Raw genomic sequence first — 21011 nt, forward strand, 5'->3', positions numbered from 1 at the left:
AGTGACAAAGGTGACAACCTCTTCATTAGACAGTTTTTTTTAAAAAAAGTGTGTGACTAGATACGTCAATGTTCATTACAAAATTAATATTTACAGAAAAAATAATCGTGAATACATCATCGTGCAATTGAATGAGACTGAAAAGGAAGTAATAATACGCTTTGTTCATTGAATTATTTTATTGAATTATAAAAATAAGTACTCTTTATGCCTGTTTTGTTTGAAAAATATAATGTGTAATCCGGTCAAAATCATTAACAACTTTTCAATCTATATGATTTTTTCTTACATCGGAACTATAAGGTCTTACGGGAAAATTACTTAACTTATTAATGAAATAATAAAAATCATATTATTGTTGAAATCATGTAGTTCTTATTTAAATAAAAACCAGACAGTGCTGTTTATTTATTTTATTTTATCATTAGAGCAATCATGAACAAGCCTGAAAAACAAAAAATATTTTTTAACAAACCAAGTTTAATATGATTGCCATCAAACACACATCGTTTATGATATTTCGTGATTTTTTTAATATGACATAGGTACGAAAATCACTTTAGAACAAAACTTGGTTAAAATTCATTAACTGCGCTTTTTTTTATGGAATAGGAGGATACGGGCGTACGGGTCACCTGGTCTTAAGTGATCACCGGCGCCCACATTATCTTGCAACACCAGAGGAATTACAAGAGCGTTGCCGGCCGTTAAGGAAGGTGTACGCGCTTTTTTTGAAGGTACCCATGTCGTATCGTCCCGGAAACACCACACAAGAAAGCTCATTCCACAGCTTTGTAGTACGAGGAAGAAAGCTCCTTGTAAGCCGCACTGTGGAGGACCGCCACACATCCAGATGGTGGGGATGATATCCTAACTTGTGGCGTGTCGTGCGAAGATGGAATTCGGCGGAGCTTAATTACTTATTAAGATCAACAATGTTAAAATGAGACATATTAAACAATTTTAATGGATTCTATCAAATCAAGTGACGGCAAAAATATTAAATCTATTTTGTCAATGAAAATATTTTTTGTTTTTCAAAGCTTGTTCATTGCTCTAATGATAAAACAGTAAAAGGATTTTTTATCGATTAAAATCAGTTAGCAACTTGTGATGGAATTCATTGTCCCTCTATTATTATTTAGGGAATTCAGTTTACTTTAGAACATTAGATAAATATTGGTGTAATATTTCGGAAGTTATTATTAACTAACAAGCTGTCACTTCTTCGTCACTTTGAGTTCAATTTAATGATTTAAAACGTATGTTGCAATAATACTTCTATAGCAGCTATTCACTATTAATAATGTGTTATATCTAAATGATCGGACAGCCTCGGACTAAATAGTGCTTATAGCGATAGAAATGACTGTACAATATTGTATGTTTTTATTGAAAAGAGCGCAAAAAAAGAATGCTGGGAGAGTTTCTTGCGCCGCTTCTTCTCTCTCAGAGCGCTATTTGTTTCCGAAGCGGTAATAGTATCTAGTAGTTATTAGAAATGACATCAAAAAGAATTCTAAAGGAATCAATTTTGAGGAAATAAATGCCTTTTTATGCCTTTTAAGAGGTTACGAACTCAGTGAACACGAAATTTTTTGGGTAATTGAAGTTTATCGAAAACAACCTAAAAAAAAAGCAAAAGTTTTTTATATTGTTTAATAAATATCTTACACTTATGTATTATTTACAATTTATTAAGATTAAAGTTACAACTATTACATTATTCTTATTGGATTGACCTCCCCCCTATTCTTACAAATATTTCTGAATGGTAATAGGGTAGCCTACATTACATAATGTAGAATATTTTCAAATATTGTTTTTCACCTTACAATTTGCTGTAGTAATACAAAATAAAAAGGTAAAATAATTATTTGGATACCACGTACACTTTCCAAAATAATAAGGTAGGTAATCGCTGTAAAAAGGGGTCGATGACCCCCCGGTTACGTCATGACACTAATGACAGCGCGTGATGTTATGACGTCACGTGGAAATACGCGCCGTGAATAATAATAATAATAATGTCACCCTTACACAAATTATCTAGCCCCAAACTAGGCATAGCCTGTACTAGGGGTACATACCGAAATATTTAATACAATATACCTACTTAAATATACATAAATACTTAAAAACATTCATTGTGAGTCGGAAACAAACATTCATATTCATCATATAAATGTTTGCGCCTACCGGGATTCGAACCCAGAACCTCTAAGCTCAGTAGGCAGGGTCACTAACTGACGACTAACACTAGACGCACTTAAAGTCTTCTAACGTTATGTCTAAGCTATCAAAAATTCAACAACAACAGTTATGTCATTCTCTTTTCCAAAACAATTCTTTTTAAAACTCACTTCCTTCTTCATCAACATCTTTTTATTTTCTGAAAGTGATATCCCCCACTTCTGGGATAAATTATTCAAATTAAATTTGAAAACAAAATTTATGAACGATGCGGGAGTCTAACCCGCGATCTCTCGGATTCCGTTCAAGCGCTCTTACCAGCTGACTAAGAGTTCCGAGTGACGCATGGATCGTAAATCTTGGAATGTCATGTTCAACTCTCAGGTTGTGGCTCCATCTGCAGGATCTACTTTACAGTTTATAGCCTGCTCAACCCCAAAGTCGCTCTTTCAAATGTTAACAATTTGTTATTGTTCCCCGAAGTGAGCTCGGACGGAAACCGACAGGTCGCGGGTTCGAGTCCCGCACCGTTTTTGGTTACTAATTTAATTCATTAACATCATTATGATTCAGTCTTTAATTGAGCAGAACGTCAGCTGGTCTGTAACTGGCGCATGTGGGTAGGGAATCAACCACTATCTTTGGTATTGGCTGCGGTACACTTATCAATATGGCGACGGGCAAGGAAGACAATGCACACGACCGGCATTCAAACATCCAGCTGCCTCCATACTCAGGATTTATCCTCACTATTGTAAATCCTTTATTGGGCACCATTACTGAATTCTTCACGGGTGGGTTTTGTAAATTCCTGAGAACAGAAAAAATATATATAAGTACTAGCTGACCCAGCAAACGTTGTATTTCCGATATTAAAATCGCGATACAAAAGTAACTGTTGATCGTAGATGGATGAAAATTTGAAGTTGTATGTATTAATACTGACTCATAATCAAACAAATTCAAAAAAATTTGTCAAAAAAAATAAATTTCGTGCGGACCACCCATAACATTTAGGGGGATGAAAAATAGATGTTGTCCGATTCTCAGACCTACCCAATATGCACTCAAAATCTCATGAGAATCGGTCAAGCCGTTTCGGGGGAGTTCAATGTTTAACACCATGACACGAGAATTTTATATATTAGAAAAGGAGACTAAAGAAAATGATAACATTAATTCCTCTTTTCTGTAACGTCGGTAAACGTCTACAATTTCAGCATAAGGTATTACAAAAACTACTGCATTATTTATCCACTTTGAATTATCGTTCGCTGATGACGTCACAACTCAATAAAAGGCATTAGTTTTCTCAAAATCTATTTCTTTAGAATTCTTTTTGAAGTCACTTCTATTTATAATATAACAATGTGTTAGCTCAACAGTTCTTGCATGATTTACTTAATTATCAAAATATTACGAAAAAGCAACAAATCTTATATCTTTAAGTGAGCAATTCTTGTATATATGATATATATATGCATATAATCTGAATCTCGGAAACGGCTCCAACAATTTCCATAAAATTTAGTATACAGGGGATTTCGGGGGTGATAAATCGATCTACTAGGTTCTAATTTGAAAATTTTTTTGTTTTATTCGTGTTTTAATGAGAAATAGCTACAATAACATTCGAATACATAGGTAAATTTCGCCATTACATACAAGACTGTAATATCTCAGATGGGAGATTGAGTGATCCGGAAAGCAGATGACCCCAGTTCGAATCCGGATGTCCTATTAGTTTTTTTGTACTAGTTTTTTAGTTACTCGGTAGTCCGGATATTGAACTAATTAAATCAGACACAAATCAATAAAAATATATAAAACTAGCTTTTACCCGCGACTTTGTCCGCGTGGAATTGTAACAATACCAATTTAATTGGGCAGAAAATTTAATTTTTTGGAATACTTTGCAAATAATACACATACAAACTGCTGCGGCTAACTATAAATTGCTTATCTTAAAACATTTTTATTAACTACTTTATTACGTATTTCCATCCTTTGCTAAAACATAAAAAATTTGCGAGTTTAATACTCGCCACATAAAGTTTACGATTCTTTCGATTGAAAATAATGTTTATTCATAAGCACATTGAGGAATTTTCTAGAAACTGTGACATTCATAATGTTAACACGAGGAACAAACATAAACTTGTTATGCCTACTACTCGGTTGGGTCGAGCTAGTAAGTCTTTTGTTGGGCGATGTATATGCTTCTACAATATGATCCCAGAAAATGTACAAAACAAATGTGTTACGAAATTTAAAAGAATTGTTAAAAAACGTTTGTGTGGGAAAGGTTATTATAGCATAAACGATTTTCTTGACACCACGGACTGGGAATAAAGCGAACAACCTCAGGCTCTTTAATTATAAATGTTTATTGTACGATATCAAATTGTAATCCATATGTTATATTTAAAAATAAGCCCGCTGAATTTCTTGCGCCCATTCTTCTCAGGTCTGAGGCAGTCTCTTTTAAATGGGTGGTAGGTGGTGGTAGTATTCATTTTTGACAAAAAATACAGAATAGAGCTCGAGGAAAGGAACGACAGTGTCCTTACACATTATGAGCTCGACCTCTACACAGATGGTTCGAAGACGTATTCAGGCACAGGTACGGGAGTCTTCTCGGAAGATCTAAATATCAGCATATCCGAGCCCTTGAGTAAGCTTAACACTGTATACCAGGCTGAATGCATGGGGATTTTGCTAGCTGCCAATGCTATCTTGGCCAGAGAGGTTCAAGATCACTCCATTAGAATACTCTCTGATAGCAAATCGGTATTACAATCCCTTCAAGGTAAGATAATCAATTCCAGCCTATTACTTGAATGCCACTCAGCATTAAATAAGGTGGCTGGTAAAAACCACAACCTAACACTTCAGTGGATCAAACGTCACAGTGGGATCAGGGGCAACGAGGCGGCAGACCAACTAGCTAGAAGGGGTTCTGAGACCCAACCGGTTGGACCAGAGCCTTTCCTGCCTCTGCCACATAGTTGGTTCAGGAACCACTTAAATCAAAAGATAAAAGCACTACATCAACAATACTGGGATAGCCTTGAGGAGTGCAGGCAAGCCAAATCAGCTTTACCTTGCGCCGACTTGCGTTTGCGACCAGGGAAATCTTACAACTTAATCGGTGTCGACTAAGATTAATATTATGTGCGGCCACAGGTCACGGCAATTTTAACAGGCATCTCTTTAACATAGGTGTCACGGACAGCCCTCTATGCAGAGGTTGCCTGGGGGCAGAGGAAACAGCCGCTCACGTTCTGCTGGAATGCAGTGAAGTGGCAAACTACAGGGCGAAGCACCTGGGGTCCCCAGGCGCTCTTCGGGAAGTCTTCCGCGACGTTAAAAGGTTGGGTGACTTCTTGGAGGAGCTTGTCTGGTTGGAGTAGCCTCTACCACCCTCGCACGCAAAATAGGCGCATATGACGTCGAATTGCGGAAAGCGCCCGTATGAAGAAGAAGAAGATGGGTGGTAGTTTTTGACATTCAATAAGTGATTTTAAATCCTATTTTGAATAAAAATATTTGAATTTGAATTGAAAACAATCAGTTTTGTTTTTGCCCGTCTGCGGTGAACCAAAAAGGCCACGGCTATAGGCTGCATACAACTATAAATATGTACTATTAAATAAATTAAAATATAAAATCTGGAATTTTTATATTTAAAAGTTGATACATATAGAAAAAGTCCAACATAAAAATTTCAAGTTAAGTGATCACCCACATTCTCTTGCAACACTAGAAGTTTTATGAATAGGTAAGTATTAATATTTTGGTTATGAACATAAATTTTTTATAGAAAAATAATTAAATTCGGTGTGTTTTCTGAAGGCAATTTATAAACATTCTTGCCTATACAAATATTAATCTTACCTATCTATTAGGCCCTCTTTGTCGAGTTTTTCAAATTCCGTTCTGGAAAGCGGTAATCCCGCAGGACTTTGCCATGTGGCTAGCACTTGCATTGCATATCCATGCATATGGAAAGTATAAGTATCGTTGGAACCAGCACCTGTGCAAAGTTAAAAATATAAGACACAAAAATTCAAAAGAGTTATTAATTTGAAAAAAAAAAAGAATAACAAAAAAAGAGATAGAGAATTTGTTTTGATGTTAATTAAATCCACCGCTCCGGAGACAAATAGCGCTCTGAGAGTAAAAACAGCCGCTAAGGAGGGTTTCTTCTCATTCTGATTTAGGTCAATAGAAGAAGACAGAGTGAGAATTTGCAATGCTTTAAGTTAGCAGACTATTATGAATAAGGGGGTTAGAATATAATAGCGAATACACGACCTGACCGACCGATAATGCATCAATAATTTTGATTTGTGCGTGCGTTAGCTGGCTAATATTCAAAATACTAGGAAGCTAATTTCAAGCGTGGCTGACTATTTACGACTTGTCAATCAAAATCGGTTACAGTAACTATAGATTCGCTTTCCATTTCTATATTGCTGTATAACCGTTAGAGATGTTCTTATCTCTTGTATTGTTATGAACTACTTTACTGTGTGTCTACTTTGTTACTTATAGTTAAATGCCTTGTTTCATATTAAAAGCAATTGCTTAAAACATTAAACAATCATAATCTAGCCCCAGGCTGCCAGTATTATAGTGCAGTGGTATAGAAAGCTACTGAACACAGGCTACTCTTCATAAAAGGATATAGGTACATTTATTTGCCAGTAAAACTACTTACTTCATTATAAAAGTAAATAAATTTACCTTTAAGGCTTTTGTGTATTTGTGGATTTACTAAAGTAGAAAGCAATTTCTTAATATTTTCTTAGATTGACACGAGAGTGACACATTTTTTTATTAAACTACTTAAAAGGATAGTTATTCAACATATTTACGCGTGTTATTGTGGAAAAAGTGTTTTATTTGAATAAAAGCAACTTTCGTTTTTACGTGTTGTAGCTGTAAGCATCAATACTTTAAAAAAAAGTTCATTATTATTATCTCTTTTTAATTCATTAATATTAATAAATAAGTGCTGTTCTTTAGTTGTTAAATGTTCTTGCTTTTTCTTAATTTTTGCTAGTATAATGCCCGAATACTGCAACGTCTCTCAAGTTCATAAGTCTCAACTATTTGATAACTATTCTTAAAATACAATTTGATAATTTGATATTCTGGAGATCTTATAATTATTAACTCTAATACAATTCACAGACCGGCAAGCAAGATATTGTAATGGCGGATGAAGACAAAAACGACAAATGACGTCTATGTTTATTCGTAAAGAAACTAGGTGGCGCTACTAGCATTTAGCTAATAATTGCGGTTTCAATATTTTCAATATAATTACAACATATCTAGTAACTTTTTTTTGTTGTTGAGGCATAGATTTTATTTTATAAGAGGTCTTTTTTTCCACCGAAAATATAGGTTTTTACATTGTTTTCCCTAAATGTTGCCAGTATGAAGTTGCGTGAGAGCTTCTCAGTTGATTAAGATCTCAATATAACTGAGTGATGTTCGAGTCTTCCGTTTAAAAATAAGAGGGCGCTTAAACCTAAGAAGCCCTCAACAGCTGATGTTGGATTTGAGTAACGTTTTAGTATCCGGGCAAGAGTCAAATAAAATATTTACTCAAATTATTAGGCTTTCACAAGTTATATGTAATGCAATAGAATGGTTTTGCCTTCAATCACATGAAATTCGCGAACATTATCAATCTCTTGGTTCTCAAACGAAGAGGGAATAGGTTTAAATGGCAAAAAACTAATTCGAACTCGTCTTGAATGATGAAATATCATCACGAATTTTTTATTCATCTTAAATATATTTGTCATACCTTCATTAACCAAAATGAGTTCTAAAACCTCATTAACGTTGGCCGTTAGTAGCTGCAGACATTGGGGGTCCCTCTGCATTTTTTCGTTGCCAACTTCACATACTAACTCGGAGCGTACTTCACGTGGCTTTAGGAGATATGGTACGTCAGGGAACAGGAAATTTTTCCCATTTATTTGTACTACTCCATTTTGAAGTGCTAAAAGATATGAATTAAATTAATTTAGCTTTTTTAATTTAATCATTACTCTTAGGCTGCGTAGCGTACTTAGACTTCGCTCTCTTTTCAACTGAGCAAACCGTTCGATGCATGGGTCGTAAATTTTAGAATATCTTGTTCAACTCTCAGGTTGTAGCTCCATCTACAGTATCTACTTTACAGTTGACATACTTATAATATTATATACATCCATATTATATAAAAACTTACATAAAGCCGCTGGAAAGAAAGGCTTCTTGGGAACAACGTCACTAACGTATCGAAAGTCATTATCGCTCTCCTTAAATTCAATCATATTCTTATCAATTCCCAAATAAACTGATCGCACATTTTTGAACGGCGGAACTTGTTTGTAAGACAATAGATCCTGTCCTTTTACTGTACTGGAATCCTCGATGTTGAATTTGCTGTTCTGTAAAAAAAGCAAGACAAAATGACGTTAGATGGTCAACAAGAGAATTTGTATCATACTTCAGCTACCAAGCCTCGCGTATGACATATTATTATGTAAATACTGAACCGAAAAGATTTTCACCATGAATAAATATTAACGCCCGACACTAGACTTAAAGACGGACTACTTATTCGTACTTATTCCCATATTATTAATATTTCAGTAGTTATTTAGCTTTTTCTAATTTTTGAGGTTAATTTCTGTCAATGCTTAATACTATTCTACATTTTTATTCGATAACGAAAGCTATATTATAATTATAAAAAATATTACCTCCTAAACAGTATTTAAACTTGTTTAAAAATTTAAAAAAGTCTACGCGTTAACTTTAGAAAGATTTTTTTTGCGCGCTTGGTGAACGATATGACGTCATAGCTCTTAACAACATACAAATAAGTGAGAGGATTGGTTGAACAATTTAACAATTTTCTTACTTCGAAATCGCTCTGCCCAATGACGTCGCTTTTCAAATATTTGTATTACCTACATAGAAATAATTACACTTTTTGAAAATTAATTTCTTACGTCAAAACTGTCAACATAAATATCGATGTAGCATAATTCCAAAGCTTACAAAGTAATAAATTATATAACAAAAGGTGTACATTCACACGCACCACGATACACCTTTGGTGTAAAAAAAATCTTTAAGAAATTTTATTTCTCGCGCTATATCACGTTTGTAGAAAGAACAATATTGTTATTAAGAACGTATTAAATACAACCAATGAAAGCATCATTACCCCTCGTTTACACCAAGGTATTATACATGTATTTGACAAGTGTCATGCAAATTTCATATATAAATTGTGTCCAAAGTATTCAAAATACAAAAACATAAAACTTGTCGTAGACAAACTTTATATGAAACTTGTCTGTGGAAATTATTTGTCACCTACTAGTTGTCTACATGTATAATATGATCTAATGTTTTATATTTGTTGTAGGCTTATAGCTAAACCCTCGACTCTACGGTTCACAATGCCTTTCACACCGCCAGAGACAGGAATAGATGGAGAGCGATCATACGTGAGAGAGTGATACAGAGGGGTGGTCACGACACTCAGTACTGAGGATTACGACGCAGGGAGGGGGATAGCTAAACTTCTTTGACATGTCTATGCAGAAGTTGATGAATATTTCCTTTCAATTGACTACTGATAGAGACAATAGAAAGTGAAGGTACTGCACAACTTTGTTTCATGAGTGCAGTACATTAATTGTACATCAGAAAATTAGCCAATTTAAAAAGAATAGTGATGTACACAGTGTCAATACTCGAAACAAACATAAACTCGCAATTCCATCTACTAGGCTCCGTAAAATTGTTAAATCTTTTAAAGTGGATTGTGTTATATTTTATAATAAACTCCCAAATGAAATTAAAATATTACCTATTAAAAAATTTAAATGTATTGTAAAAAATAAATTAACATCCTATTAAAGGGCTATTATAATGTGAAAGATTATTTGAATGAAAAAGATAGTTGGAATCAATGTTCTAAATTTTGTTAATGAATATTGTTATACTCATTTGAATGCTATTGTAACTTTTGTACTTCACCTGACTTGCACTAAATAACTTATAAAGTTTTACAGTGAATAAAGATTTTTTGACTTTGAAAAAATTAAGGAAATTCAAGAAAACCACGCAAGTACTGGTCGCGATTATTTTTGAAAAGACGACACCAAGAAGGGGCATATCGTTCCTTATTGAATGATTTAAGAATAGAAGACAGAAGTGGATTCAGAAATTTTGTTAGAATGAGACCAGTAAATTTGGAGAATTTGCTTCAAAAAGTTGTACCATACATTTCTTAGCAGACTTTACATTATCGACATACCATCACTCCAGCAGAGCAATTATTTTTTTTATGCAAAAGGAGGACAAACGAGCCTACGGGTCACCCGGTGATACGTGATCACTGCCGTACACATTCTCTTGCAACAACAGAGGAATCACAGGAGCGTTGCCGGCTCTTAGGGATGGTGGACGCGCTTTTTTTGATGGCTGTTTGTTTGAGATTTCTAGCTATTGGTGATTAATATTCATCTTTATTGTATTTGCATCGGATATCAATGGCAAAAAGTAGTCAATGCATTACTGATACTTGCGAAACGATTATAAAAGTATTGAAAGAGTCTTAATGTAAGCCAAGATAAATATTGCTACTAAAGTTTGTTTCTTTGACCATTTATCTTTTTGGAGTTTATTGGAGTTTAGTCCTTAAGAATCCATTTTCATATAAGGCGCACGGTATGAGAAAAATATGGAGAGTAGAACCAACTCATCAAATGAAATAGTGACGTTTTTCGCATTTAAATAAAAACAGACTTTGTGAGGTCACAAATAAGGCAACAATTAGCATTGTATTTTCCTGTCGGCCACCTAGCGTTACTTTAAAAAAAATATATTTTGCAATAAGAAGTGTTGTGGCTAATGTACGTTAGTTTCCTAAACTTTATTTAGATGGTGTTGAACCACAGACACCCCATTAAGTTCAAATTAAAAACAAATAATTCTAGATTAAACGTCATCTAGTGTCACTTTCATAAACTATTTCGTATTTCCAAATCGAACATTGAATCTATCGAGTAATACGACAACATAACAATTTTCGATAGATGGCGCTGATCACAGATTTTAATAATTAGGTACCTGACCATTAGAAAAATCACTAATAACTATGTAGTCATTTAGAGCATTTATTTATAGCATTGTTAATGTTATTTTCTGGTTAACAGTTAATAACTTTTAACATTATATATTAACTTTTAACATTAATAACTTATAACATTGTTATAACTTTTAGTACCCACCACTACCACGGACGTTACCATTACAACTCATTAGTTGTTGTGAGTTTTAAAATTTAATTTTTTTTATATTATAACGCCTTTATTATCTTCTGCTGTATGTCTGTTTGTAACCGACTTGATTTTCTTTAGTACCTGTTCAATGACAATCGTTCTTGAGGAGTAAACTCCAGTCGTGCGTCGAAGCTGACACACACACTTTTTTTTATTTTCAGCTTTTAAAAAAAATGCGGTTTGTTTGGTAAATGTTTAAAACATTATCCAAAAAGCATGGATAGAGTATAAAACATGTTTTAAAAATGTATTATATTTTAACTCAATTTATTACAAACATTATACAATTTTCTTAACAATAGTTACAAAACTATATCATGTTAAATAGTATTGGTGTACAATTAATAAATTATCGTACAATTTTTATCTATATAATTAGCATGGCTGTAAAAATTTGGGGTATTTTGGCGATTTTTTGAAAAAATTATATTTCTTCTCATATTCTGTGGATTTATAATTAATTAATAATATATAATTATTTTTTGTAAAAAGCTTTGTATAAACCGTCAAGGAATGGTTTCAATTATGCGCTATTTTGGGTTTTTTTTAGGATAACGGCCTTAATAAGAATATTTTACTAACAAACGTTCATAGTTTGAGAAATGAACATGAAATGAAATAAAAGCACTGATCTCTTCTATATACCACTGGACTGGCGGCTGTCAAAGTACTTTTGTGCCTGTTTGATATACGCCATTTTGGCGCTGTTGGCCATGTAGCGAGAGTTTGCGGTACTAAAACTAGTGATGACAACCTAGTAGACAACATACATCATACAACATACATCGTTTTCCGTGTTATTTATGAATAACACGGAAAACGATCGAATTTAATTAAAAATGTAATAATACTTCAGATTATTGTACGTTCCTTCGCAGCCATTTGTATTATACGTCAAAATTAGTTCTCTGGACGCTCGCGAGTGGCGCTTCACATATGCACCAAGCTGTCAAACATATGGAACAGCCTGTCCAGTGGTATGGTATTTATACAGGTCAGTGAATAAAAGTGAATTACTAACCGGCTGGTAGTCTATCAACGAAGTGTAGTTAAAACCTGAATAGATGAACATAGCACGCGCTGACAGTTGGGCGCAGACGCCTTCGCCTTTCACTTGCAGCCAATATCCAGAGCGGTGTCTGTCAGCACGGACTACTACGTCCATACGCTCACCTGAAATATTAAACTTCGTGTTAAAAAAAATGTCAGTTGTGCACTGCCGATATAAGTGAAAACTTAGAAGTTTTAGTATTAAAATTTGAAATTACATAATGCTTAAATACATTTAAATTATAATTTTCAATTAATATTTAATACTTATTTTCAATAATATATTAATCAAACAAAAACACTATTTTAACAATGAACAGTATAAAGACATTGAACTTTTTACTAAATCCGTTCAATTTCAGTTAAAAGATATACACAGCACTAATGTTGCATAATAAGTCATCTGTATAGCTACAGGTATACTGCTATAAGCATTTCGGTGACGCTAACTCAAGAGATTTCATCCATCTAAAAGTGTCTAACTATATATATTTATATTTCAATTATTTAAATATGCGCGTGCACCAGTTTTGTGCATGTCGGTGACGCGAACTCCTACATTTTATTTATATATTTTTTTTAATTATTTATATATGCACGTGCCCCAGTCATGAGCATGTCGGTGACGCGAACTCCTAGGATTTTCCCCTACTAAAAATTGTTCAACGCGGCTAAAAAGTTTTCACTTCAAAAACAGAGATACTCACTGCCGAATAAAATGAAAACTTTAGACTATAAATAACGGAAAATGGGCAAGAGACTCAGGACAAAGATGGAAGAATATAAGGCCATATCGGTTCGAAAAACTGCAGCCACAATTTGATTCCACAAAGTGGCTTTGCGAGGCAAGAAGTTCCTTGCAAGCCCGCGGTTGTAGAATTCCAGACGTCAACCTTAGATAATTTATACGTCTAGATATAGCCTCTTACTGATAGGCAACGCATGACAATAGGCCAGGTTTATTACTTTGGTGTGCATGACAGCTACATATTACACTCGCGATATCTTATAGTCACTTTATTTTATGTGCATGCGTTTGCTGAAAATAGAGGCTAACAGTACACCTCATTATTTCGACATGTCCACGGCTGTCACATATAGACGTAAAAATGATCTAATGGCCGTTCCCAATATAATATCTACAGATAGAGGTACATTACTACCTTCTACTGTCACTAATTAGCTGTAAATAATCTGAAGCTGTCCCAATATATCCGATAAGTCATTCTTATCGCCAGTTCACTGTTCCAATTTCCATACACACTTCTATCCCTGGTAAGCTATTCGTCGTCCCATTGACAGACAGCGTGTACGGGTAAGATGAGTTATCGTCGATATTGGGACAGAAAAGTCGACTATAGTGACGATTTTTATCTCAAGTGGCCACAACCGGAGATAGACTGAATATTAGCAACGGCCGTTAGACGTCAACATAATGCGGGTGGAACTTCGCATTTTGACCTACCTAATGTTGATATTCTTCAGATAACTGTTACTATTATTACAAATATTCAATTAAAAAAAACATTGCATACTTCTAAGTTTATTATTATTAGCTTATTATTATCATCTTATCATTTTAAACATAATGTAGTAATATTATCAAGGAAAAAAAACGCAAACTTAGATCAGCATTAAAAATTATATTTTTGTTCATGACGTAAAAAAATATATAAATAAACTGTAGGTAACTAGCCAGGACGGTGTTTTATCATAGCATTGTTTTGATATTCATTTAAAAAAACAGGCTTAATAACACAATCACTACAATTATTATAAAACAAAGTCGTTCGCCGCGTCTGACTGTCTGTCTGATCGCGATAAACTCAAAAACTACTGCACCGAACATCATGCTGTTTTCACCAATGGATACCGTGATTTCCGAGGAAGGTTTTAGTATATAATTTTTTAGGTTTTTTAATAATCATATTTGGATACATTAACAATATCTGTTGGAGATGTCGGAAAAAATAAGCCGTCTGGGAGCTTTCACCAATAATGCTGTTCAAATCCTTTGAGATATAAAAAAATAATGTATGGTGGAATTGTCTATCTTTTCTTTAAAAGATAGACAATAAAAATAGACAAAAGATAGACAAAAGGCAGACTTTTCTATAGACCTTTGTCTATAGAAAAGTCTGCGAGGGCATATGTCTATCTCTTAAGGATAACATACTATATCCATATTAATACTTTAAAAAATTGGCAATTATAAATCCGATGGCCTTAAGACTATTATTTCTGAATAGGATCGCGCCGTGATATTGGCAAGTGAAGCACCGTTATGCTAGTGTGTGTGCGGTTACGGGGGATACTAGTTACACAATTTTTTCTCCCTTAAATAATCATATATGGCCACAAATACTTATAAAGTATCATTTTTACACAACGCACGACGGCATTTTTAAAATATTTTATAAGACGGTAACAATTCTCATAATGGCCGCCTATCGGCCTGTAGTAGTGTAAGTGTGTGCGTGGGGCTATGTATTTACACGTTGATCGGCTTGTTTTGGTGCCACACTGTTATGTAAGGTGACACGGAGTCTTAATTTTTTTACTAGTGACCTGCATTATATTTTTTTTCTATTGACGAAACAGCGTCTGTCGGATCATCTAGTAAGACAATAAAGGAAGGAAAGTAACATCCTATTAAATATATAACCTTTAAAACAATTATTAACCTTACTGTTACTTCAATCACGTTTTCTTCGTTAATAACGCTAACTTGAAGCTATAAGTTGTTTAAAAGAAAGTGAATTTACCGAGTAAAACTAGTTTGTCGAATGGCGTGGCCTTAAACTTAAACTAAAAGAATGAAACGCCGCAGGCACGTGAACTTAACAATATACTTTCTCTTTGTTTAACAAAACATTAAATATAAATAAATCACTTCTCAAAGTAAAATCTCGCCTCTTTACTATTTTAAATGGTCTGGTCAATCACTTAATGGTACTTACTTAATTCTACAAAAAATATCAAAAATCTTTATTCTTGTTACAAAATCGGCCTACGAAACGAGATAGTTTAATTCCATTTTCTTTTTTGGGCTGTTAAAAAAATTATTTCCATATAATGGATGTAGCAGTATTGTCTTTACAATTAGTGTATTTTTTTTAATTTTGCGTAGCATCGTGAGAAACTTCTTATCTATCTTCTTCCTGAAGTAGTTTGTATTATATATCCCATATAATCAAATCTAATATATAAAATTCTCGTGTCATGGTGTTAAACTTTGGACTCCTCCGAAACGGCTTGACCGATTCTCATGAAATTTGAGTGCTTATTGGGTAGGTCTGAGAATCGGACCACATCTATTTTTCATCCCCCTAAATGTTAAAGGTGTTCGAACGAATTTTTTTTTGAATTTTTTGACATTTTTTTTAAATTTGTTTGATTATGAGTCAGCATAAAAAATACATACAACTTCAAATTTTCACCCATCTACGATCAACAGTTACTTTTGTATCGCGATTTTAATATCGGCAATATAACGTTTGCTGGGTCAGCTTGTTAATATATATATATGAATGGGAGAGAATGTGAGTAATTGAAAATAAATAAAAAATCATTTACATACAATATCTGACAAAGAAAATGTCTACACGAGTCCAGCTCAGCGCTTGAAAATGCAAAGGAGAAACATGTCTCAAAATAATGTTGTGAAACCTAGCGGAATCAACACTAACGATCATAATTTGTTTTAATACCTCTCAGTAAGTGCACTGTAATATAAGGTTTCTGTAGGTGAGATTGCCGTATCTGGAGAATCTAACACGTCGGTAACATAAACTTTCATTTTCACAAGAAAGTGCTAAATTATAGCACTCGCAATAGCAGGATGGAAAAGTACAATCTGATTACGTAATAGTGATTATCATTCTTATGCCCTCTGTGATGTTATTTCTACTGGTTACGTCATTATTATTTTGAAATTAAGTCATATAAACAAAAAATTATCATAACCAAACCTAGATACAATATTCCATGCAAAATTTACAGTTGCGCTATATGATGTTGGAAACAAAGGAGAGGAAAAACACCAGTAAACCAGGAGAAATCCTGGTTACGTCATTATTATTTGGAAGTAAAGTCACTTCGGTATAAACTAACCCTAGATACAATATTCCAAGCAATATTTACAATTACGCTTTATGATGCTGTTTCTCCCGGTTGCGTCATTATTATTTTGGAATTAAGTCAAATCGATGTAAACTCACCCTAGATACAAGATGCCATGTAAAATTTACAGTTACGCTTTATAGTGTTGTGTCTCCTGGTTGCACCATTATTATTTTGAAATTAAGTCAAATCAATAAAATCTAACCCTAGATACAATATTCCATGCAAAATTTACAGTTACGCTTTATAATGTTGTTTCTCCTGGTTGCATCATTATTATTTGGAAATAAAGTCACTTCCGTATAAACTAGTCCTAGATACAAGATTCCATTAAAAATTTACAAGTACGCTTAGTGATGATGTTTCTCCTGGTTGGGTCATTATTATTTTGGAATTCAGTCAAATCAATAAAATCTCACCCTAGATACAAGATTCCATGGAAAATTTACATTTACGCTTTATAATGTTGTTTGTCCTGGTTGCATCATTATTATTTGGAAATAAAGTCACTTCCATATAAACTAATTAAGACAAATCGATGTAAACTCACCCTAGATACAATATTCCAAGCACAATTTACGGTTGCGCTATATGATGTTGTTTCTCCTGGTAGGGTTATTATTATTTGGAAATAAAATCACTTCGATGTAAGCTAACCCTAGACACAAGTTTCCATTCAGAATGTAGACTTCTATTGACGGAAATTATACCTTACTGCGTTAAGATATGGTTCAATTAACAAAGCTAGCTAGAAGACATGCTTAGCCATGAATATTTTGTGGTTCCGTTCCATAAAAGTTTTTGTTTTTATAATTTAATTTTAAATATATCGTTTTCAGATTTTTCCCTATACTTGTAGTACAAAACTGTAGATTTGATCATACCATAATTCAACTGGATTCCTGAGATATATGAGTCTTGACAGACAGACAGACGGACGGACGGATGGTGATATCCTATAAGGGTTCCATTATTTTCCTTTTACATCAGCTCGTAAAGGTAGAAGTCGTAAGGTCGTAAACATAGATAGAATAACTGATAAAAAACTCCCAGCCTCAGAACTTTTTAATTTAATTGTGATTCAACAAGCCCATAAATGCTCAGAGAGCAATGGACAGGGCTATGCTCGGGGTTTCCCTGCGATGTCCGTAGGAGAACCAAAGTCACCGCATAGCCCAAATGATTACGAAACTAAAGTTGCAAAGGGCAGGGCACAGTTCGACGGACAGATGGCCGGTGGGGAAGAAAAGTCCTCGAATGGCGACCACGTACCGGAAGACGCAGTGTTAGTAGGCCCCCTACAAGATGGACCGACGATCTGGTCAAGATAATTCGTTGGATGAGGGCAGCGCAGGACCGATCCTCGTGGATATCTTTGGAGGAGTATCTGTGTAGGCAAAAGTAGGCATTGTCATAACATTAACGATAAGCTTTTTGAATACAATTAAATTAAATTTACGTACAAGAAACACAATAATTATGTGGTACGTAATACAAGGAACTTATCTTCAGTCGGTCACACAAATGGCCCTGTAAAATCAGTCGTAAATCGGTTGTCACTAAATGTGAAGAACATATTTTCTTTTGTCATTGACATTACATAAGTGCTTCCTTTACTAAAGGTCTCGCAAACAAAACAGACTTCACTCGAAAGCAAATTGCTGTCAACAGATAATATAGTTTTACGTTTTTAACGTCTGTAGGTACTTATCATGATAATTTTAAGTCATCGTAAATTATTATAAACTAGCTGACCCAGCAAACGTTGTATTGCCCTCATAGTTAACAGGTGTAGTTAATCCATTAAGTATTGGTAGCCAGAATAAAGTTCGTTTTTTACCTCCTGAGAAACAAAGATTCTAATTAGTTATTCATTTTTAACTATACTTTTAATTTGATTTCTGAACGACGTGGGACACATCAATCAAAGGAAAATCAAAATCGTTGTTTTTATTTAATTCCGAGCATTTTCATATATATTCACCATTTAAACCTTCTCTGAACTTCCACAATTAATTTAAGGCGCTATAGTCCTAAAAAGTAACATTTTTAAAAATCTACTTAAAATAATTCTACAAATACTACGGTTCCAATTTTTTGACATGTTTATCTTCATTTCTTTATCTACATTATCGCTGTTTCGAAAACACGATTACGAAAAAAAATCTCGATAGATTTATTTTTTGAAAAATAGTCTTTTTTATTTGAATTGTTTATATTTACCAAATTAGCCAAATTGGTCCAGCCGTTCTCGAGTTGTAGCGAGACTAACGAACAGCAATTCATTTTTATATATATAGATAAATATATTGCTTTATCATTCCAATTAACATTTTTTATTAAAATCATAATTTATAATTAAGACTTTCAAATATTATGTATATTATATCTTTCGTAGTATTTATACCAAGTAAACCGACAGATTTATTTTGATAAGTTTTTTTTATAGTTAAGGCATTAGTATAAAAATTTTAGGTTTAAAATTAATAAGCGTTAATTTCCATCAATACATTTCAGCATGCTGACTTAAAAAAATAATATTTCATTTTTTTTAAAGTGAAAACTACTTTAGTCGCGTTGGGCACTTTCTGGTAGGGGAAAAACTTATGGGTTCGCGTCACCGACATGCACATGACTGGCGCGACAAAAAAATAAATAAATATAATATAATATATTTACACACTTTTTAGATGGGTGAAATCTCTTGAGTTAGCGTCACCGAAATGCTTATAGCAGTATATCTGTAGCTATACAGCTGCCTTATTATGTAACATTAGTGCTGTGTATTTCTTATAAGTGAAATTGAATGGATTTAGTGAACAGTTTAATGTGTATGTACTTTAAATTTATTATTTTTAAACATTAAGAAATTTCAAATTGTAACGTTCAGTTTTTACACTTCTATCGGCGTTCTCTACATTTAGCATTTTTTTGGTTATTGTTTGTCTCTTACTTATAATATTTAAGTATTTTGTATATTTAATTGTAATATATGTTCCAAATAAACATATATATCTTTCTTTATTTTAATAAAAACGTAAGCAACATGTAAAGTTTTAAATGGAATGGAATCTACCATCTGACATTTTAAAATGTATCTATATGTAAATAAACATCTGCTACAAGTTACAAGTGAAAAACAAGTTATGCGCCGTATGAATAGGCGTGCCCTACATAACTAAATTATAATATTACTGTATCTGTGAGAAGAGAATATAATGTTTATACATAGAAAGAGATGTGAGATAGATTCAGAAATGAGTAGACCAAAGTTACCGACTTAGCCCAAATGATTGCGAAACTGAAGTGGCAGTAGGCAGGGCACATAGTTCGACGGACAGATGGCCGTTGAGGCAGTTAAGTGCTCGAATGGCGACCACGTACCTGAAGACGTAGTGTTGGTAGGCACCCTACAAGATGGACCGATGATCTGGTCAAGATCGCAGTAATAAGTTGGATGAGGGCAGCGCAGGACCTATCATAGTGGAGATCTTTGAGGGAGGCCTTTATCCAGCAGTAGACTTGTTCCGTATGATAAGATGATACATAGTAAAGTTTTAAAAATGATACAGAATGCTATGTTTATGTTTGTTCTTTTTTACCAGTGGAAGACCCCTTTGCACAGGATGACAGACATATTATGGGTACCACAACGGCGCCTAATTCTAACGCGAAACAGTAATGGGTAAGCATTATTATATTGTTTCGGTCTGAAGGGCGCCGTAGCTTGTGAAATTACTGGGCAAATGATACATATCGTCTTACGTGTGCATTGTAAGAAGTATCAGTTACCATTAGCTAAACGTCCTGCTCGTCTCGTCCTTTAGTTTGAAGAAAAAAATTAAAGAATATTCTTAACTCGTAGCTTAGAAGTGATGTAACTTGGAACAAGCGATTTGTTAGTTGGGTTGATCAAATGGTGATTTTTATGTTAGCAGAATTTTATTTCAAATAGCTATTGTATTCGTCAAATGGTAAGTGCCCGCGCCTTAACCTCGGTAACCTGATCTATGAATTTCAGGGGATTTATTTACTTGGAGACCAAATCAACTTCTTCATGGGCTAGCCACAACAAGCCAAAAGTTTTGGAAATTAACCTGACGAACAGACAGATAGAAAAAAAAAATTATAACTTTTGAGGACGACCTTAATCAAACCTAATAAATAAGCCTTTTGAACCTCCGATAGTTGATTATTTATTTATTTTCATGTAATCTAAAGCGTCATAATTTGAATATATCATTAATATAATATAAAGCAGAAGAATAAGTCCTAAAT

General features: G+C 33.7%; 1 protein-coding gene across 1 annotated transcript in view; it reads right to left on the reverse strand.

Annotated features, from left to right (window-relative positions):
- Positions 1–1634: 1634 nt before the first annotated feature.
- The window catches only part of LOC126967542 (uncharacterized), a 30140-nt gene continuing 10763 nt past the window's right edge, over positions 1635–21011 (reverse strand). Inside the window, exons 5-9 of the mRNA XM_050812063.1 lie at positions 12583–12734; positions 8447–8648; positions 8018–8215; positions 6091–6229; positions 1635–3004 (exon numbers count right to left, since the gene is read on the reverse strand). Coding sequence (XP_050668020.1) covers positions 2770–3004; positions 6091–6229; positions 8018–8215; positions 8447–8648; positions 12583–12734 — 926 coding nt within the window. The 3' untranslated portion in view covers positions 1635–2769. The remainder of the gene's footprint in view (positions 3005–6090; positions 6230–8017; positions 8216–8446; positions 8649–12582; positions 12735–21011) is intronic.

Source organism: Leptidea sinapis, chromosome 13, assembly GCF_905404315.1.
Source record: "Leptidea sinapis chromosome 13, ilLepSina1.1, whole genome shotgun sequence".
NCBI classification, from domain to species: domain Eukaryota; kingdom Metazoa; phylum Arthropoda; class Insecta; order Lepidoptera; family Pieridae; genus Leptidea; species Leptidea sinapis.